This window comes from Larus michahellis, chromosome 4 (genome assembly GCF_964199755.1).
Source record: "Larus michahellis chromosome 4, bLarMic1.1, whole genome shotgun sequence".
NCBI classification, from domain to species: Eukaryota; Metazoa; Chordata; class Aves; order Charadriiformes; family Laridae; genus Larus; species Larus michahellis.
The window spans coordinates 48,255,071-48,275,341 of record NC_133899.1 but is presented as its reverse complement, the minus strand read 5'-3'; the positions used below and the strand labels follow the sequence as shown (position 1 = coordinate 48,275,341).

General features: G+C 56.6%; 1 protein-coding gene across 6 annotated transcripts in view; it reads left to right on the top strand.

The window, feature by feature from the left end:
• DGKZ (diacylglycerol kinase zeta) overlaps positions 1 to 20,055 on the top strand; it is a 52,810-nt gene extending 32,755 nt beyond the window's left edge. For 3 of the 6 annotated variants that reach the window (XM_074584502.1, XM_074584503.1, XM_074584498.1), the window contains 27 exons: positions 1,339 to 1,407; positions 1,837 to 1,908; positions 2,260 to 2,376; positions 2,469 to 2,540; positions 2,825 to 2,920; positions 3,203 to 3,285; positions 3,862 to 3,922; positions 4,334 to 4,447; positions 4,847 to 4,987; positions 5,510 to 5,588; positions 5,886 to 5,941; positions 7,009 to 7,071; positions 7,310 to 7,383; positions 7,496 to 7,607; positions 7,912 to 8,111; positions 8,417 to 8,517; positions 8,654 to 8,733; positions 9,878 to 9,922; positions 10,211 to 10,280; positions 11,502 to 11,542; positions 12,083 to 12,273; positions 12,829 to 12,860; positions 13,646 to 13,689; positions 14,060 to 14,180; positions 14,739 to 14,775; positions 15,068 to 15,167; positions 17,623 to 20,055. In XM_074584502.1, coding sequence (XP_074440603.1) covers positions 1,339 to 1,407; positions 1,837 to 1,908; positions 2,260 to 2,376; positions 2,469 to 2,540; positions 2,825 to 2,920; positions 3,203 to 3,285; positions 3,862 to 3,922; positions 4,334 to 4,447; positions 4,847 to 4,987; positions 5,510 to 5,588; positions 5,886 to 5,941; positions 7,009 to 7,071; positions 7,310 to 7,383; positions 7,496 to 7,607; positions 7,912 to 8,111; positions 8,417 to 8,517; positions 8,654 to 8,733; positions 9,878 to 9,922; positions 10,211 to 10,280; positions 11,502 to 11,542; positions 12,083 to 12,273; positions 12,829 to 12,860; positions 13,646 to 13,689; positions 14,060 to 14,180; positions 14,739 to 14,775; positions 15,068 to 15,167; positions 17,623 to 17,739 — 2,388 coding nt within the window. In that variant the 3' untranslated portion in view covers positions 17,740 to 20,055. The remainder of the gene's footprint in view (positions 1 to 1,338; positions 1,408 to 1,836; positions 1,909 to 2,259; positions 2,377 to 2,468; positions 2,541 to 2,824; positions 2,921 to 3,202; positions 3,286 to 3,861; positions 3,923 to 4,333; positions 4,448 to 4,846; positions 4,988 to 5,509; positions 5,589 to 5,885; positions 5,942 to 7,008; positions 7,072 to 7,309; positions 7,384 to 7,495; positions 7,608 to 7,911; positions 8,112 to 8,416; positions 8,518 to 8,653; positions 8,734 to 9,877; positions 9,923 to 10,210; positions 10,281 to 11,501; positions 11,543 to 12,082; positions 12,274 to 12,828; positions 12,861 to 13,645; positions 13,690 to 14,059; positions 14,181 to 14,738; positions 14,776 to 15,067; positions 15,168 to 17,622) is intronic. The other 3 variants (XM_074584501.1, XM_074584504.1, XM_074584500.1) reach the window with 1 other exon arrangement.
• Positions 20,056 to 20,271: the final 216 nt, after the last annotated feature.

Here is a 20,271-nt window from a genome sequence, read left to right as displayed (position 1 = left end):
TCCTGCCACGCTGCCCTCCTTCCCGTGTCGCTCTTAGCCCAGCTCCTTTATTTGTCCATCACTTACTTTTTGGGCTCTGCTGACAACTTCTGTCAGTCCCTCTCAACCTCTGCTCACACTGTTTTCCTCCTCTCCAACCTCTACAAATTGTCTCTCCCTCCCCTTTCCTGTTTTTTTTTCCTTTTACTCACAAACACTGCTTCTCCATCCTGTCTTTCTAATAATGGCCAGTTCCCCAAGGGTTCTTCCTGCCTTTTTCCTTAGAAAAGTGCTCTTCAGGCCTTTGTGCTGCCAGGGACCCTTCAGGGTCAGTCTTTTCCCTACATGTGCCTGGTGGGACCCAGAGCTGAGCTCAGGGCATAGCCCCCTTCTGCTCCCACTGGATTAATGTCCGCTAAACCCAACAGGACTCTCCGTCCTCTCCCCTGTGCTGCACTCAGAGCAGGCAACACTGCAGCTGACCCAAATCTCCCACCAGTTTCTGCCTCTACATCATCATCATCCAAAAAGCTGTCAAGAGCAGGGTGTTGGGCCCTACTGTGCTGGGCTGTGAACTCGCACTCCCTCTTCTCTCTTTGCTGCCCTCCCTGCAATGCCATTCCCAATCCAGGGCTGGAAGAGGAGGGTGGAAGAGGAAATGGGGTACTTCTGACCCCCTCACAATCGCTCTGGCATGTCCCAGCCCTCACCTCACCTACAGGCAGGAAGAAGGTGCCTGCAAGCACCTGCCTTGCTCTTCTCCCCACGGGCAGGCAGACGGGGGCTGAGGCAGGCTGTCAGGACTTGTTGTGAGGTGAAGAGCAGGGTGAACTGGGTGTGGGGGGCTTGGGGCTGCTGTTCTCCTCGAGGAATGTGGAGATAGGCAATTCTCCGCTTAGCTGCAAGCATTTCCATCTTCTCGCCATGGGCACAAACTGTGTCTCCCTGGGGATTTTTACACCTTCCACCAGCACGTTTTTCGCCTGGCACTGGCAGCATCTGAGCAGAGACGTTAAGGGACGGAGATGTGATTTGTGGCCAAAATAGCACCCTACACTACTGCTTGCCCACTCTCAGCAGGGTTTGCTTTGTGTGATTCTCAGCCTATAGTTTCCCTCTCCTCCTTCCTGTTTTTTCTGTTTTTAATTCCCACTTCTCTGAGCACCTTAATTTGGCCTCTTGCCCCCTGATTCTTTGGCTTTGCCTTCTCCCAGAGGGTTGGCACTGGTGCCTGTGAGCACTGGGCTTGCTGCAAGAGCAGAGATCTTGGCTGGCCTGCATCCGTTCCTCCTGCCTGTTCATGCGTTCCCTTACGTGCTGGGCCTTTCACTCCCCCCTTTTTTTTTCTTTTCCCTTTAGCCCATCGTTGTCCGGCATCACTGGGTACACCGGAGACGGCAGGAAGGGAAATGCCGGCAGTGTGGCAAGGTGAGAAGGTATCTTGTTTTTTTTCTCAGTCTGAAGGTCAAACCAGAGACAAGAACAGGTCTGGGGACCAGAGACACCCCACCATCCTGTTTGGCAGCAGCAGCCTACAGCAACACCAAGATGTGTGCCCTATTTTGCACAGTTTTGCACATGCACTCTTCCCGCATAGAGTTGTTCTTCCCTTGGGCCCAATTGGTCCTGGAAGGGACTGTCTTCCTGACATGCTTTCCTTGGGCAATAGGGACACCCCTGCAGAGCACAGTGGCCTCCCTGGTGCCGTAGTGGTGGCTGAGACTATCTAACAGGGATCTGGAGGGCTCCAGCTGCAGGCATATTCTTTGTAACATCTGTCCTGGTGGTAGAAAAGTCCCATTGGATGGTAGAAAGCTGCAAGGGAATTTCATAAGCGTCTTATCCTTCCCTCCACAGGGTTTCCAGCAGAAGTTTGCTTTCCACAGTAAAGAGATTGTAGCCATCAGCTGTTCCTGGTGCAAGCAAGCGGTGAGCAAAGCCCCCACTGAACATCTTACCTGCCTGGTCTGCATCTAATGACCGGTACTTTCTGCTGGGGCTCCCCAGGCTGCTTCTCTGCAGCCTGCCCTTAAGAGCTTCTCTTACTGGGAGAGGCTGTACTGTGGTAGCTGGGAGTTCCTGCGAGAAACTTTCTCCTCATTGCCTTTGCATTACAAAATTCCTGTGTGGTTTCCTCCAGCATTCACGTTACTAAATTCCTGCATGGTTTCCTCCAGCATTCCCTGCACTGGCATGGGGGAGCTGGGAGGAGAAGGCAGCTGTCCCCAGCAAACTGAGCAGCTGAGTTTTCTTTCTGTCTCTCCTCTTCTCCTTCCTCAGTATCACAGCAAAGTGTCATGTTTCATGCTGCAACACATCGAAGAGCCCTGCTCGCTGGGGGCTCACGCTGCTGTCGTTGTTCCTCCCACGTGGATTCTGCGGGTCCGACGGCCCCAGGTAACTCACCTCAGCTCTTGCAGCTCTTTCACAACTCCTGCTTGCCCAGCAGCTCCTGACGCAGTTTTAAGGTTTGTTTCTTTTCTCTCTAGAATCCACTGAAATCTAGTAAGAAGAAGAAGAGGACATCGTTCAAGCGGAAATCCAGCAAAAAGGGGGCTGAGGTAAGAAATGAGGGGATAGGGAATAATCTTGTCTTGGAAGGGTGGAGGGTCTGGGCAGTGAGGAGCAGGACTGGGAAACAAGGGGTCTGTGCTGAGGTTAAGGAGGATGAGGTGGAGGGAGGGAGGGTGCCTGCTGTCAGGGCAAATCCCAGCTATAAAATTTATGTGGTGGCTGGGATGTTCTCTTCCTTCCAGTCCTGACCGTGTGTGATGTTAGGGCTCAGCTGGAGGTGAGAGTTTGCTTTTCCCCAGGTTTGTTGAAGGATCTGTGTTGTCTCTTGCAGGAAGGGAGGTGGAAACCCTTTGTCATCAAGCCCATGCCAGCTCCTCTCATGAAGCCCTTGCTGGTGTTTGTGAACCCCAAGAGCGGTGGGAATCAGGTATGGCCTTGTCCTACATCTCCCTGAGAAGGCAGTTCTATGGGGGCATTACCTTTTGGCTGCTGAAGACTCAGCATAGTTTTGGTAATGTCTCAGCTGCAGAAGAAGCAAGGCAAGCTCCACAATGCCAGTTTGCTGGCCGGCAATTCCCACCTAGGCCAGGCTTTGCCTGAGGTCCCCCAGAATGCCATTGCCTTGGCCTGTCCTTGAGACCAGGTGCCTTCTTCCCTCTGTCCACTGGGAACTCCCTGTTCCCTGCTGAAGTCTTTCTTGTCCTCACAGGGAGCCAAGATCATCCAATCCTTCATGTGGTATCTCAACCCACGGCAAGTTTTTGACCTCAGCCAGGGTGGACCCAAGGAGGCGTGAGTACTGATGGGGGAAGCACTCTTCTCTCCCCCATTCCTGCCCCAGAGATTCCTCCCAAGAGCTATTCTCATGGGTGGCAGAGGCCTGATGCTCTGTAGCTCCCGTGTACAAAGAGAACTCCAACAAGTTCATGCTTTGAGAGGCCTCCCTAGGCTAGGATACCTGGTGGTCATCCAGTGTTTCCTGATAGAGGGCTGGTCTAATCTTAAGGCTAGTGGTGAAGAGACCAGTTGCGGGGTGAAGTTCCCAGACCCAATTCATTGTGTTCATTTAATGTCACGTGAGTCTTGTCTGCTTGCTGCATTTCAGTTTATGTATATGTAGATATATAGACATGTATATAGACATATGCATGTACTGTGGACACCCCACTCCTCATCTGCAAGAGCTGGTGAAGCCAAAGTTACTGTGACTTTGCACACTGCTGTGAACTGCTGTGATGATGGGGAGGGGGGACATGCAGGTGGCTTTGTGAATGTCAAGGGCTGTGCAAGGGCAGGGAGCCCTGCAGCTGCTGCATAACACCTTTGGTGCCTCTTCCCTCCCCTCCTTACCCTCCTGGTTCCCTGCAGACTGGAGCTGTACCGAAAGGTCCACAACCTCCGGATCCTGGCCTGCGGAGGAGATGGCACGGTGAGTCCCCTGGCCCCTTCATGCCTGTGGTACTCTTCACCCCAGGCTTTTCCAGTGCTGGCAGCAGCCCTCCTTGCTGTAATCCGGAACAGGGCAAAATGTGCACACTGTGTCCATGGTCCAGCTGGTGGTACCAGATATTGTGGCTCCCTGTGCGCACTGCTCCAGGGAATGCTAGTCTGTGACATGTCTGGAGAAGTAGCCCTTTTTAGCGGGCCAGTGTCCTCGCTGGGGTTACTGGTATCTCCCACAGTACCCATTTGGAGCATTGAAGACTGAATAGCTTCAGTGGTGGCCAAGGGGACCCTGTCTCTTCCCCTCTGCCATCGCTAGTGCTCTGAGTCACCTCCATCTGCCTGCCGGTCCCTGAAAAATAACCAACTGTTTCTTTGTGCTCTCTTGCTCGAGCAGGTGGGCTGGATACTCTCCATTCTGGACCAGTTACGCCTCAACCCACCTCCTCCTGTGGCAATCCTACCTTTGGGGACAGGGAATGACTTGGCCAGGACGCTGAACTGGGGTGGGGTAAGTGACAGGCACAAGAGCCCACTGCTGACAGAGAAGGGCTGAGCGCTTCAACTCTGATTCCAGACACACGGATGGGGATTTGCAGCAGCTGGGTGTTTTGACTTTTCCTACATACAGACCAACAAATAAGTGCCATTTGGATGTTACCGTTCTTCTGACATTTGAATTATCTGATTTAGGTTATAATATATTAGAACATTAAGAAAAGCAATCGTTTCAAATTTTGGGAGACTTTTAGAAGGAAGAGATCTTGTTTTCAATTGAAAGTCCCGCTTTGCTGTGCATTCAAGTAGAATTGATCTTTTCCATACCCTTTGCTCTGGAATGTCATCCCAGAGAAGAAGACATCTCTGCAGGAGGCAGGTAGGAGTCTCATGAAGTCCTGCTCTTCACCAGGGTTACACAGATGAGCCTCTGTCCAAGATCCTGTCGCACGTGGAAGAAGGGAACATAGTGCAGCTGGATCGCTGGAACCTCCATGTGGAGCCAAACCCTGATGCGAGCCCTGAGGAAAAGGATGAGGCGGCCACTGAGAAGGTGGGACACCTCCTCTCTGTGTTTGTTCCCTGCACTGGGGGTCTGCATTCTCTTCCCACTGGCTTAGGCAGCCCTGGCACCTGGGGCTACGGTGTTGGGCTGGCATTTTTCTGTTCCACTTCCACTCCTGTCCTTGTGGGTCTGACCCATGGCACTCATGGTGAGGCATGGAGAGATCCCAACTAAGTGTCCACCAGAGGTTTTTAACCACAGCTTGCAACAGGTGTAATCCCAGTCCCCTCTGAGACTGTTTCTTTAGCCAGAAATATGAGTGATTGCAGGTATCTTGAAGAGCAGAGTGTGTCCCCTTGTGCCATGTTGCTTACCCCTAGGAGCTGGAGGCCAGTCCATCATCTCAGGGTGGTGACCTCTGTAATTTCCTGGGAGGAAGGCAAGCCTCCGCTCCCTCAGCCTTGTGAGCGCGGTGTATGGCTCTGCTATAGCCTGACCTCGTCTTTGCTGTGGCCACACGCTAGCAGCCTCACGCTAGCAGCCTCATCTTTATTCCTCCCTCCATTTCAGCTCCCCTTGGATGTGTTTAATAACTATTTCAGCCTTGGCTTTGACGCACGGGTGACGCTGGAGTTCCATGAATCCCGAGGTATGGGGGCTGGGCAGGGCTGGGGCAGGGTCTGTGGTCAGGGGGTACCCCAGAGGTGGGCCTGTAAAACGCTCCTTGGGAAAGTGAACAAGAGGATTGCCCCAGGGACAGGGCTGGAGGAGAAACCTGAGGAGCGAGTGGAGGCTGCAGAGGGGGAAGAGGGGTGCCTGCATGGGAAGAGAGCTGGGGGCTGCCTCCTGGCCAAGGCTGGCTGGAGAGCCGTGTCTGGGGAGAGCTGGCAAGTGAAGTGTTTCCATGTGCAGGCCAATGACCTGGACTTTTTTCTCCTTTCCCTAGAGGCCAACCCAGAGAAGTTCAACAGCCGGTTTCGGAATAAAATGTTCTATGCTGGGGTGAGTGTGTGGAGGGTATCTGGATATGCCTTCATAGCAGCCTTAGCATCAGCTGGAGAACAGACATGGTCCCAGCTCCTATCTGCACCCTCAACTCACTCCTCCAAGTTACACAGGCCTTCATGTGCACCCAAGCTGAACACTCCCCAAAGCTGGAGAGGTTCTGGAGACAGGCTGCAGCCCTGGGAATCACAGCTTCTCTTTGGCTGCAAGTGCTGCTGGCGGTACAGCTTGCTCTCTGGCCTGCAGTACAGTTGCTGTCTTGATCTCCTGCCACTATTGTTCTTGTTCTCCGGCTCATGGACAGTCACCCAGGCAGGACCTCCCTGGAGCTGTGGGGAGGCAGACTGTCCCCCCTGCAGAGTAACGGGAAGCCTTTCCACAGAGCCCCCACACTACTTTGGTCTTTTATGTTATCCTTTGGGCCAGATACAGCTCCCTGGCTAATTATGCCACCCTCCTGTATCTCACCTCTAGAGCTTTGTGTCTCAGTGTCATCTTTGTTTGTCCATCCCCCCCATCCTCAATATACCTTCCTACCCAGCTGGCTAGGTGACCAGTGTTTGAGCACTACTAAAGGCCAAGTGCTGCTCTGTACCATCTCACATCTCTCCTGTTTGTGTTTCCCCTCCTTTCTGTACAGTTAAACCCAAAGGGCACCCTAGGGTCTGCATAACAGAGTCCACGCCATCTCTCATGGTATCTCTAGATGGGGTCACATCAGCTCTGTTTTATGGTACTTCATTACAGCTTGAGACTGAATTTGTCTCTTGTGATGCAAGTCTTTCACTGGAGGAGACCCACATTGCCAGCTCTTCCCTAAAGCAGGGATTGGGCTGGCAAGGGAATACTGGGGGGTGTTACTGAGGCTGTGAGGTGCCCCAAGGTTTTTGGTAGGCAAAATGGCCAGAGGAATGGATCAGGTTCCTTTGTGAGGGGTAGAGAAGAGGGTTTCTGCCAGTGGACAAGGAAGGGATTTGCTCCTTTCAGCAGCTGAGGTCTGAAGGTCAGTGACAGGCTTCCTGGCTGCTAATTTCGGGTGCTAACACTGTCTCTTGCCTTGGCAGACGGCTTTTTCCGACTTCCTCACTGGGAGCTCCAAAGACTTGGCAAAGCACGTCAAGTTGGTTGTGAGTGTGCAGGGGTGCCCTGGGCCAGGGAGGGGGGCGAGCCATGGAGGCGTGAAGTCCTTTGGCACAATAAATGTCTCAGGGTTGGGGAGAGGATGTGTTCCTGGGGTCATCAGGTTCCCCTGGCTTGGGGGACAGTCACCGTAGGGAGCAGAGAGGGATGTTATTTCTTCCTGAGTGAGCATGGTGGGCCAGGCCCCCCCTTACATCAGCCTGAATGCCCTTGTGTTGTCTTCAGTGCGATGGGACAGATCTGACCTCCAAGATCCAGGACCTGAAGCCTCAGTGCCTGGTCTTCCTGAACATCCCCAGGTGAGCAGCCCCAGGACCTGCCCTCATGCTCTGGGCTCCTCACCCCCATGCCACAGATCCCTGGTCAGGACTGGGGGGGCCTGTCTGTGCATTGTTCACCATCCCTTCACAGATACTGTGCAGGCACCATGCCCTGGGGCAATCCTGGGGAGCACCATGAATTTGAGCCGCAGCGCCATGATGATGGCTGCATTGAAGTTATCGGCTTCACCATGACGTCCCTGGTGAGTTGGTTCTGTTGCCAGTTGTAGCTAGCAACCAGGGGAGCAACTGGTCCCATTGACTCGGTGTCAGCCAGCCCCCCAGCTTCTCTCCTGGGGAGTTGTGGTGCTGGCATGTGTGACAGTGTCTGCTCTCTGAGATTTAGGCGAGGTGCTGTTGTGCCCTGGTCTCTGTGGATGCCTTCCCACTGAGATCAGGCCTGAGACCCTCAGAACTTGGTTCACTTGCAACATCTGGCTGACAATGGGCGCTCCCCTCATCCACCCCTCAGTCCGTGCTCTGCTCTCACTTTGGACATTTTCACAGGCTGCCTTGCAGGTTGGTGGCCACGGCGAAAGGCTTTGCCAGTGTCGGCAGGTGGTTCTCACCACGTCCAAGGCCATCCCCATGCAGGTAGATGGAGAACCCTGCAAGCTGGCGGCTTCCTGCATCCACATCTCCCTGCGCAACCAAGCCAACATGGTGCAGAAGACCAAGCGGCGCAACTCCATGCCACTGCTCAATGAGTAGGATCCTCAGATCAATCTGCCACCTCCTCTCCAAAGCGGAAGGGATAGAGGGGGAAGGGGTGGGACTGATCCATCACTCTCAGAGGCATTTTGATCCTCTCTCAAGGAGGGCCCGGGAAGGGATCAGGTGACAGAAGTATGGCCAGACCCTGATGCTGGAGAAGCTGATGCAGTGCCAAGCTTCGCACCGCAGTCTGTGCACAAGACTATGCTCTTGTCTGTTTTGGAGGGGTGAGTGGGATAAGGAGAATGCAGAGTGTCGCTTTCTGATCCCTTCCCTTTTCCTTCTCCCCTGCACATAGCCAGCAGCCCGTGCCTGAGCGGCTGCGGATCCGGGTGAGCCGAATCAGCATGCGCGACTACGAGGCACTGCACTACGACAAGGAAAAGCTCAAGGAAGCCTGTGAGTGACCAGCTGAGTGACCAGGGGGTGGGAGCTGCAGCCCCTGAGTCTGGCAGTGCTCTCAGCTAAGCTGTGTGAGGTGTTGGGGATGGGGCGCAGGCTGCTCCCTGAGTTGTGTCTGTGCCCTGTCGTGCAGCTGTGCCACTGGGGATCATCGTGGTTCCAGGAGACAGTGACCTGGAGTTATGCCGGACCCAAATTGAGAGGCTGCAGGAGGTGAGACTGCGTGGGAAGTGGTCGTGGCTGGATGCTGAGGATGGAGGGACTCAAGGCAGGGATTTCTAAGCCTCCTTGACCTGCACGCACCAGCACACATGCTCCTGCTTCTGGTAGCAGGTCATGGTTTGCCTTCACCACATGGTGGAGGCAGGATCCCAATCTGGATGGCCTGTTCCTCCATGTTCTCTGGCAACTTCTTTCTCAGCATTGCTTTTCTGACCTTGTTCTCCAGGCCCAGAGTGTCAGTGGCTCAGAAAAATTATGGGGCAGTGGAGGAAACCAGCATACATCCTATGGGGACCTATCACCCCCTGAGTGTTTGGGGAGGCCTTTCCTCTGTCCCGTTGTTTGCTGTGCTATGTTCCTTCAGCCCTCTGTGGGCCCCGTGTTTCCTGGCACAGCTCTCCCCCTGCCAGGTGCCTGGATTAGGGTTGACCCCCGTCCAACTCTCTTCATTTGCAAGTACTAACTTCTGTGCTCCTGCCAACGTGCTAGTGCGTGTCCATGACCCGGACACAGGCTGTGTAACCCTTGCTCCTGGTGAGCAATGCCTTCTGAGACCACAGCACGCCTCCTGGTGCTGCACTGCTCAGTCTGATTTTCTCCCAGAAGACTGAAGTGACCTTTCTTGGTCCCCAGTTAGCTGGCTCCTGTGCCTGAGGGAATCCCATCCAGCATGTGTGCGGTGTCATGCAGGGTTGAGTTGCTGAGCTGCTTGCCTGAGCTGGCACACTGGCATCTGCGTCTTGCTCTGCCTGCTCTGCGTACCTGTCCCCTGCCCACCTCGTGCCCAGGCACTGGTGAGGACGTGCAGACAGGCACATGGCTAGCAGCTCCCAGGCTCAGAGGGTAACACTCTCCTACAGCATCAACCTGGTAGACTGATGCCTCTGCAACCTCCTGCACCTCTAAAGCTGTGCATTTGGGCTGGTGTTCCTCGGTCACCTGATGGTTTACCTCTTCTCTCTCCTTGGGCAACCACTACTCTCTGGCCTCAAAGCAGGGCAGGGACCGGGGACTTTGGCCAGGCAGTGTGTAAAGCTAGATATGACAGCACATTAAGCAAACCCCACTGAGATGAGAGAGGTGCTGGGGGGCTGCCCAGACAAAGGCTGTAACAGCACACCTTGCCTTTCTGCAGGATTTCCCTCCACAGCTCTCTGCTTTAGAGCGCCTGCTCTTTCAGGTGTGTATGGCCTTGCTCCATCGTCCCAGGCCCATCTGTCATGTCCACCATGCCAGTCTCGTGGGCTCGTTTTGTGGCACCACTCTCTCCAGTGAGCTGGTGTGTGTCAGCTCCAGTCCGTCCTGTGCTGTTCCCTGTCACTGTGTGCTGTGCCTGCGTTCAAGTTCCCCTTTCCATCTAAGCACCTGTGGGCCTCCATGTCTGCAGAGACCTCCTAAAGCAGGAGGGACGCTCTGGGGAGAGATAGGGAGGACAAGAGACATGACTTTATCCTCTTTTTTTGTGCAGGAGGGAGATGGAGCCAAACCGAAGACACTGTCATCCCAGAAACTGTCGCCCAAGTGGTGCTTCCTGGACTGTGAGTATTATCTTCCCCTGGGAATGCTGACTGTGTCTTAATTTGGGGGGGTGAGCTGACAGACCCTTAGTGACAAGCCAGTGAGAGCCACCTGGTAATTGGGACTCATGGATATTGGGGGTCTTTGCGGCCAAGTGCAGCGGTGTTTTGCCCCAGGCTTTGTCTCTGACTGCTGACCATGAGTGGACTGAGGGGCATCTGCTGCTCTCCTGCCCCGAGAGCTGAAGGCAGCTTGGCAGCGTGTGTCCCATCACTGTGGGACTGCTGGGCTTGCTCTCCTGTGACATGCAGGCAGGGGGCCCCCCTGCTCCAGCACGCCGGGAGCAGGGCTCGCCATGAGCATCCCGGTGGTACGGGAGCAGGGTCCCCACTGGGCTTCAGCTGCTGCTTTTCCCCAGCCTCTCCCTGCTTCCCCGGGGTGAGCGTGGGTCTGGCTTCAGCACAGTCACTTGCTCCATTGGTGTTGAAGGAGCTCCTCTCCTGCTCTGGGGATCTCTCCTCTAAGGAAGAGGGATGAGCAGAGGGATGCACTCAGACAGGCTGCTGCCAGCAACAGGCTGGAGGCTGGTTTGAAGCTCTCCTGCTGTCCTAGGAGACAGGGTGCTTGGATCTACAACTGGTGGTGGCGTGTTCCGTTGTACCTGTCAATAACAAGCTCTGATGTGGCCTTGTGCTGGTCTGTGGGACGTTACTCAGTCAAGTCATCAAGAGGCTGAGCTCCCTCTTCTCCCAGCCCTCCTTAGTGCCCCCATTTCTTAGTGCTCTGCAACGAGGTGCATCATGTTGAATCAGAGCAGTTCCTCACCTGGTACCAGCGAGTGCTGGGACATGCGCTGCACAGCCCTAACCTTCATCTGCTCGGTCTAATCCTGCATTGCAGCTGCAAGCCTGGAGCACTCAAAAGCCCCCAGAAAGACCACAGCATCAGGTAGTTGTGTTCTTGCCTTCCCGATGGCTCCCTGCCAGGAGTCATTGAGGAGGAGGTAGCAGGCAAAGATAGGTTGCACGGGGGCATGGTGATCTGCAGGCCCAAGGGTCTGCCATCAGGGTCCCAAGGGGAAGGGGGCCGCTCCTGATCAGGGGGTGCTGTTTGCCTTGCTGTGCCCTCTGTGCAAGCCACAAAGTGGCTGGATAGTTCACCATCACCCGGTGATAGAAAGTGGCCATCTCCCTCATCTCACACCAAGAATTACCCTGTCTTGCTCTGTCCCTGTCTTGCAGCAACCACAGCTGATCGGTTCTACAGGATAGACCGTGCACAGGTGAGTGTGGCCTTGTCTTCCACTGTTGTTCCCCCGACGTCTGCTGGGAAGGTGTTTGAGTGTCCTGTGTTCATGTGGACTGACAGGCAGGCTTATCCTTGGGGATGTGCAGGTCTCGGACTGCAGCCCTGCCCTGTGGCATCCCCTGAGGGGCGGTGTGACAGGCCTGGCCCAGGACCAGCCCCAGGTTCCTGCAGAAAGGGAGAAAGTGTGGGTGGGAGCACAGAGACTTGGGTTGGAAGCTGCCTGCAGGACCCTACAGCGAAGAGGGTAAGGAATAGCAATGAAGCAAGGCTGGCCAGGCAGCCACTGACTGGGTTCATCTTAATGAGGGGGATGTGGAGATGAGATGTATGTGTCATCTGCTAAGTTAACACGAGATGGGAAGCCTGAAAAGGACAAGGAGACACAGAGGCTTTCCAGACACAGGTCCCAGGGCTCTTTGAGCAAGTAGATGGGCTACAAGGCATGGGTTGTGAGGGGATGAAGCTATACAGAAATAGGTCTTGCTTCTGAGGAGGGCTAACTTGTGTCTTTCAGGAGCACCTCAACTATGTGACAGAGATATCTCAGGATGAGCTGTATGTGCTGGACCCAGAGCTAGTGATCACCCAGACCGTGGGCACTTCTCCTGCCATGCCTGACCTCGTTGACTCGTCTGCCACACCCACTGGGGACCATTTTGCATTCCCCTCCTCTTCCTCCTCTCCACCCTCCTCTCCTGCCCCCAGGTGAGTCTGGAATGGAGGATCTCAGGACCTCAGGACCTGGATGGCAGTAATGAGAGAGACAGGCTTGGCCTCACAGCATTGATCCCTGGCCCAGATTACAGGGGGGCTCCCTGGAAGTGAGCAGGAATTCAGTACTGAGGTAGATCAAGAGGTGAGATGCCATCCTGTCTTCCCTGCTCTTCTGCCAGCACTGCTGGAAACAGTGGGGCATCACCAGGTGGCTCAGCCATGGGGTCAGCCTCCAGTGCCTGGCCCATGGGGCAAAGGTCATGGGTGCCGTTTGGCCCAAATGAGGCCAACCTTGGTTATGGGTGAGCAGTGGAGCTGGGAGCAGTAGAAATTGGAGTGGGGCTGGGGAAGAATCCAGATCAGAGAAGAAGCAGATGGCATGGCCAAAGAGTAAAAAAGTCCTTCGGCCTGCCTCTGCTCCTGCCTGCTGGAGGAGTGCCACGGGCAGGCTTCCCCACAGCTATCCCTCCACCTGCTGCGTGCCCTTTCGGGTGATCTGCTGCCAGGACTCCAGGGTTAGTTACACCTTTTCTTCTTTCCTTCCAGCGCTGAGCCTGAACGCTGCCTCCCGCAGAAAGGTGAGTCCTGTCCTACCCCTGTTGCACCCCTTTGCAGGTCACACTGTTTTGGGACCCCACCACAGGTTTTTTTGGCCTGTCCTTTCCTTGACATGCAGGCAGGAGCCCTGCTGTCTGTGTGCTTGGTGGGAGCACCGAACCCCACAGGCGGGTGACCCCAGAGGTGGGCAGGAGAGACCTGACAGTGATTTGTGGAGCAGGCCAGCCAGGCGCCTTCCTGACTCCAGCATGCGGGAAATGGTGTGGGCGAGGGGTTAATCCCCCACCTGCAGAGCCAAACGCTGTGGGCTGGGTTGAGGGGCTGTCTCTGTCGGCTCACTGGGAGCTCAGGAGGAGGGAGCACAGGCAAGGTCAGGGGCCTCACCGAGCTGAGCAAATGGAAAGAGTTTCCTGGAGCTTGAGCAGAGCCCAGTGCCTGGAAGTGTGAGTGAGTCACGGGTGAGAGGCGTCTTGGCCACTGGCTGATACCCAGGAGATCTGCTCCCCGCTTCCATCGCAAGTCAACCTGCCCATGGGCAGAGACTGCTCCCCCTATATGCGTACCTCCCTGGGGCTGAAGCCTGACTACGCCCCCAGATACATGGGATCTCCCTCTTTCCCTGGGTTTGTCCCTTACATGCCTAAAGGTAGGGGAGCCACGTAAAACCAGACTGACCACGGGGTTAGCACCTGGAGGAGCTCCAGCTGACTGCTGAGCCTCAGGTGCCCAGCCTTTGGCTCCCCGGTTAGATAAATGGCGTTGCAGCTTGGCTTTTCTGACTCCGATCCATCTCCCTTCTTTTCAGATGACCTTCTAATAGAAGCTGCCAAAAGCGGCAACTTCAGCAAGGTAGGCACTCCCGCTGCCTGCTGTGATGTGCAGCCAGGGCTGGCTCTGAGTGCTCACCCGGCAGCCTGCTTGGCTGGCATTCCCCTCAGGCTATGGGAAGCTCTGCCAGCCCCGCCGGAGCAGCTCCTGTTGAGGGTCTTCCTCCAGGACCAGTGGCTGGAAACTGGGCAGACTTCTGGCTAGAAGCCTTGTTCCTCTCCTGGGGGATACAGAGGGAAGGGACTTAGTGGCATGGCTGAGCTGGACAAAGCTCCATGCCAGGCCCTGAATATCCACACAACCTGCTGGGCATCCTGGGGATGCGATGCTGGGGCCTGGGGCTTGGAGCTGGGAAAGGCAACTCATCCCAAGCAATCTGGCAATCCTGTAGTTCCAAGAGCTGCACCAGGCTGGAAGAGACCTGATGGTGCGAGATTCCTCGGGCCAGACCGTCCTCCATCATGCCGTCAAATCAGGGAGCAAGGACATCGTCAAATACATCATTGAGAACGGTGAGCTGGGGCCAGAGTGCCACCCTTAGCAAAGGAGTGCGGCAGCCGAAAAGCCCATCTCTCAGCTCAGAGGGAGTGATCCTGGGCTTAGATCCCTTCCCTTCAAGTTTGCTACATCCTTCTGGCATATGGGTTTTCCCTGGCATCTGTCTGCCAGTACTGGGGTGCCCCTGTGGCTGTTGCCACATCCTGGCATGTTTCTTGGACCAGCGTGTCCAAGAAATGTTTCTTGGACCAGCATGTTTCTTGGAAACATTCCTCAGTGTCCTGCTTCTGCCTTCAGGGCGGGTGACCTGTTGTTGTTTTTGTCAGCTCCCACTGAAATGCAGGCTGCTTTATTTTTATTTTAATATTTCTTTGTAATGAGTTCACAACAACTCTTCTTCCCTGGGCTCAGATGCCATTGCTGGCCTGAGTGCTTCGGAGCCAGGACCTTTGGAGGCAGCAGGGAAATCGCAGCCCTTATGGAAAGATGCAGAGTGTGACTGGGGAGTAGGTGGGTCTGTCTCTGCCCTGCAGCCGGGTCTCACTCGTCCTGCACTGTCTTTCTCTCCACAGCCCCTTCAGAAATCCTCGATGCCACGGAGGAAGAGAAGTAAGTTGCTGACTGACTTGCGTTACCTGTTGGCCAAACCCTCTGCGAGGTGACCAGTTATCTAGGCACTTATCAGCCGCCCTTGCTCTAATTACCAGCCATGGTTCCCAGTCCACTCTGAACTGACCAGCCCTGAGCAGCACCCCCTCCTCTGCCAGGGCTGCTTAGACAAGTGTGCAACCCACCACGAGCTTCTGCTGCAGCCATATTGCGGTGCCTCACTGCCACCCACACATGCTGCATGTCCCCGTTCTGGGGGGACATCTCACATCTCCTGCTTTCTCCTCCCCAGTGGCGAAACCAGCTTGCACCAGGCTGCAGCCTTACGCCAGCGCACTATCTGCCACTACATCGTGGAGGCCGGGGCTTCGCTCATGAAGACAGACCTGCAGGTGACAGCAGGAGGGCTGGCAGTGGGGCTGTCTGGGGCAACAAGGGGGGCTGGCAGGAGCGTGGCCAGCAGGAGGGCAGGGCAAGGGTGCTTTGGCTGGGGTCTTTGCCAGCCAGAGAGGAGCTGACATGAAGCACCCATGCTTGCCCAGTGTAGCCCAGCTGCAGAGGGGTTAAATCCCTCTCCTCCCTGCGCTTCTCTCCCTGTTGTTTTATTAAATTAGAAGCGAGGGGCTGGAATGTCTCATCCCCATCTCCCCCTTCCCACCCTCTGGGGTCAGAGCAAGGACAGTCTTGCTATGAGCTCCCTCCCAGCTGCAGGGCTCCCCCCGCTCTCCCCCGCGGCTGGCTGTGATGGGAGTGCTGGGAGCTCCTCTCGGCGGGTGAAGTCGGCCCATGGGGACCAGGAGCAGGCAGGGGCAGCCCTTCCCATCGCATGCCGAGTTAATTGAGACGTGCCGTGGTGACAAGGAGTTGTGCCAGCCCCAGCAGATGAGTCACGGGAAGGGGACTTGAGGCCATGTTTTGGTACAGGAGGTTCCCAGGACAGGCGTGTGGCAGAGGGGACGTGGTTGTGTCCATCTGGCAGAGGCTTGTAGCGATGGGCTGTAGTGGAGGAGGTGTAGGAATGAGCCAAAAAGGTGCAGTCTGTGGGTCAGGGACACAGGGCAGGAGCCCAGCCATGGGGTGCAAACTTGCTGGGGCCAGTGGAGCTTGGGGGCTGCCTCAGACAATGTGCAGCCCCCTTGCCAGCTGCCAGGGAGATGCTGTACAGACAATCTCTGGCTCCCCATTGCTCCTTCTTGGTCCTGGCCAAGGCTTGGGCTTTGCACGGTGCCCGGAGCGGGGCTGGCCTAGCTGGAGACTCAGCTGGCAGCCGCAGGATGAGACAGCGAAGCCCAGGTGAGGTGGTGACTGGGGAGAGGCAGGGCGTGAGGGCAGTTCTGAGGGCACAGCCCCTCTCTGCCCCCAGCCCCTTCATCTGCCTGAAGAAGGGGAGCAGCCTCCAACCTGCCAGCAAAAAAGGGAGCCCCGCTCAGGCACGACGGGCTGCCCCAGGGAGCTGGGCTTGCAGGTGCCTGTGCAAATGCGTGTCCAGGTTTGTAGCTGCCTGGAGACACCACTGCGCTGACCTCGCCTGGGCCCTGGGTCGCAGCCTGCCTGCACAGGCACGAACCCACCTCAACAGAAGCCCTGGCATCAGACCTGTGGCACAGGTTCGGAGCAGGCTGATCCCACACCCCGCAGCGGAAAGGGAGGCCGAGCCTTATCGGTTGGTGTGCCTCAGCCCGGCTGGGCAGGGGGGCCCTGGCAGCTCCGGTTTCAGGCTGCGGGCAGGCAGCGGGGCTTCTGCAGGGGGGACGTGAAAGAAACTCAATTCCTCCTCTGGTCTTTCCCCTACTTTGTTAAATGAGCGCTTGCGTTCAGGGGCTGCGGAGAGGAGGCCCCCCGAGGAGAACTGGCACCGAAGCATGGTGCAGTCCCCCTATCCCTGCCTGCATGTGTGCGGGGGGGATGTGTGCAGGACCACGGGCTGTGCCTGGCTCTTGGGGTGCATGTGCAGAAGAGGGGAATTCTTGGTGCATCGCACCTCTCCGCAGCCACGCACGGGTGGGCTTTTGTCCACGGCCATATCCAGCCCCGGCGGAGACTCCGCATATCTGACCATTGTTCCTGCTGGAGAAACACACTGCGGGTCGCCCTGGAGGCCCTGGCACCCCACAGCAGCCGCCTGTGCCCCGCTGTGCACCGGGGGATGAGCCGGGCAGGCCGGGCATCCCTTCCGGGGCCAGTTTTCAATGGCCACGGCAGAGAGCCAGGTTTCCGCAGCCTTTCTCAGCGGCATGGCAGAGCCCAGGCGCTTGGCGAGGAGGAGCAAGGAGCAGGGGGAGGGAAGGGGGAGAGGAGACGGAGCTGGGAGCTGTTAACAGATTTGCTTTTTATGGAGTGCGGGAGTTCATTAGTGGACACAGTCCAGATGGCTGCAATAAGCTGGTGAAATGTGATCCTCCTCCGGGAGCCGGAGCGCTAGCCAGGCTGCGAGAGGGAAGGGGGGTTGGTATTCCCGGGCATTCCCCAGACATATCCCTCATTCCTCACCCTCTCCCGCCTGCCTCCCCAGTGGGGAAGAGCAGGTCATGGGGACCAACCATTGTCTCCTCTCGGGGCGCTGGTGACAACTGGGGTCAGTTTCTGTCCTGGCCCATGCGCAGGGATGATGGTCCTTCAGGGGACAACTTCCAGCCCTGCAGCAAAGCCAGGCTCCTCAGGAGCACGCTCTCTCTCTGTGGTGAGCACATGGGCATTCGGCTACCGCCCGCCCCGCGGCTTGGCTGCAGGCTCTGCTGGACCCAGCTGCAGCCACCTTTTTGGTGGGGGAATGGGGACACCTTTGGGTGCCAAGGCAGCGTTTAGGCAGTGCTCGGTGCTCTGACATCTTTTGCCTCCCCTATCCAGGGAGACACCCCCAAGCACCGGGCTGAGAAAGCAAATGACCCCGACTTAGCTGCCTACCTCGAGAACCGACAGCACTACCAGATGATCCAGCGAGAAGACCAGGAGACAGCGGTGTAGTGCTCAGTGTGCCTTAGCCCAAGCCAACTCGGGCAGGACGAGAAGAGGACTATGGCAACTGGCAGAGCTGTGAGTCTGGCCCAGCCCTCCCTAGATGTCAACTTGGTCCCGGGAGGAGGTGGAGACAGCAGAGCTCTGCCCCACGCTGGGCTGGGACTCTTGTTTATGAGAACAGTGGGTATCTGGGACTTGAAGCCTGACTCTTTGTGTGTCCCCTCCTTTGCCCCTCATCTAACCACATTCCCTGCCCTGGATGGGCTCCATCCCGCAGTCCTGTTGGGGAAGGCCCGGCTGAAGCCCCTGGTCACCGTTGCGCACAGGAGTGATGCCAGTGCCACCTCTGCAGGCTCCTACCTATGATCCTTGTGGGATATCGTTGCTCACCCCCTCTCCCTGCTGGCAGTCCCCCCCTGCTTGGCTAGGTTCATGTCCTGTTCCTCCTCTCCTGTCTGGCACAGCCGGGGAGGCATAGGCTGTGCAGGCAGACAGCAGAGGCCGTGAGCCTCAGACTTTGCCCCAAGGGAAGCACCATGACTTACTGCCCCTGCCTTCTCCACCCTCCTGTCAGTTTGGGGCTGCATGGTGTCTCTTCGGTGCCCTACTGGGGCCTTTTGTGGCAGGAGGGAAGTCCTTGGTGCACGCAGACTTTCCTCGGAGCATCTGGGGCTGGCGTAGCTGGAAGCAGGGCAGCTGCTGCCCTCCCAGTTGCCTTGAGTGCTCAGCCAGTCGGCAGTCTGGCCCAGGGCAGGGATAGCATGGAGGAAGGCTACCAAGCCCTCCCACCGTCCTTCCCTCCGCAAGGCTGGGTGGTGCAGCCTGCACACACGGGGTCCGCTGGGCATCTCTTCATGAGCCTGACGCAGCATGTAGCCATGGTGGAGAGCTGTGCTTAGCTGCGGTGAAGCCTGTTATATTTCCCAAATGCTGACTTGGATCCAGCTGCCCTCCCTGCTGCAGCTCCCCCTGTGATGCTAGACATTGCACTGGGTTGGAGGGGCAGTGTTGGGGTCAGTGCTGCTCTCAGGGATTCCCCCATGTCCCCAGCCTGTCAACACGCATCCTCTGAGTCCGACTCCTGCCACCCCACAGACTGGGTGCAGGGCTTTTCAGGGAAAACTTGGGAGCTCACCCAGCCCAGACACAAGCTCCCTGGGCAGACCACCAGCTCACCCTCCCCAGTTTCAGCAGAAAGAGGGATCTGAATGCATAGGAAGCAGCAGGGCTCCCAGCCCTGAGTTATGCCTGCAGTGGGACGACATTTCACTTACCACCTGCCATGGGGCACGAAGCACCACGACACATCTCCCCTGCGGATGCTGAGCATCTGCAGGGGCATCAAGCCAGCCCTTCAGCAAGGCTTTTGCAGCGCTGACAGTCTCTGGGACCAGGAGGTGCCAGCAGAGGAGGAGAGCTGATGGCTGTGGGCCTTGCAGACCTGCTTGGCCCCTTCAGGTGGGCGGTGGTTGCAAAGCGGGTTGCTGCTCGGCTGCCAGGAGAGGATGCTGCTGCCGCCTGGGGTCTGTGTGGTCCCACCTGTGCTCACACCCAGCCGCACCCGCTGGGTAGCACCATTCGAATCTCTCCTAATACCAACGGCAAAAAAAGGGTATGAGGATACCGCAGAGAACCAAAATACCCTTCAGGCTTTTTGGCCAGGGGGCAGAGTTCCCTTGGAAGATGGAGGATGCAGTGGTGGAGAGCAGAGGCACAGGGCAGTGCAGAGTGCCAGGGGCCAGCGGCAGTATTGGCCATTAATAACAACAGCTTCCCAATACGTTCAGAGCTGGGGTGCTCCAGCAGCACCCAGGGCTCCTATCAGCACTGCTCGCTGGCCACGGACAGACAAGGCCCTGTCATCTTCTCAAAGGTGCAAACTGCTGCCCCCGAGCCGGGACGCCCAGCCTGGCCCACAGGCGTTTACAGCCTCAGCTTCCCCCTTTCTCCCCAGTTTTGTATCTTCCCTTATAGTTTTTGTACAGGTAGTTGAGAGACACACTGTCCCCCTCCCCGCCTGGCCCCTCCATGCGTGCGTGAGCTGAGTTGCTGTGCAATTCCAAGCCTGGCTTGTATTTCAGCGAAGGCAGAGGGGGTGTTGGTCACCCTGCCCGCGGAGGGCAGGGGTTCTGTGCAATACCTGGGTCTGTGTTTCCTAGATGCTGTCGTAGGACTGTATTTTTGTAACTCTGTGAGGGTGCTGGCTCCAGCAGGCTGAGTGCCTGGCCTGAGCCTGCGTTCCCATCGCTTTTCAATTTCGACCATTTGGATGTTGTTGTTTCTTGCCACTGAAATAAAGAGATGGATGTTTTAGTTCCTGTCTCCAGCTGCACCTGTGAGAATGATGTACCTTAGAAACTGGAATATTTCAAACACTGGGTAAACGACCCCGCTTTGGGACAACAAGAATGGGGCAGGCACTGCACGAGTGACACCCCTTGAGGTTGAACCCCAAGGCTTCTGCCCCTGTCCTAACTGGGGCTACTCTTGAGATTTCCCTGTTGGGCCAGGTCCTTGCCCGCTTCCCTGCACAGCATC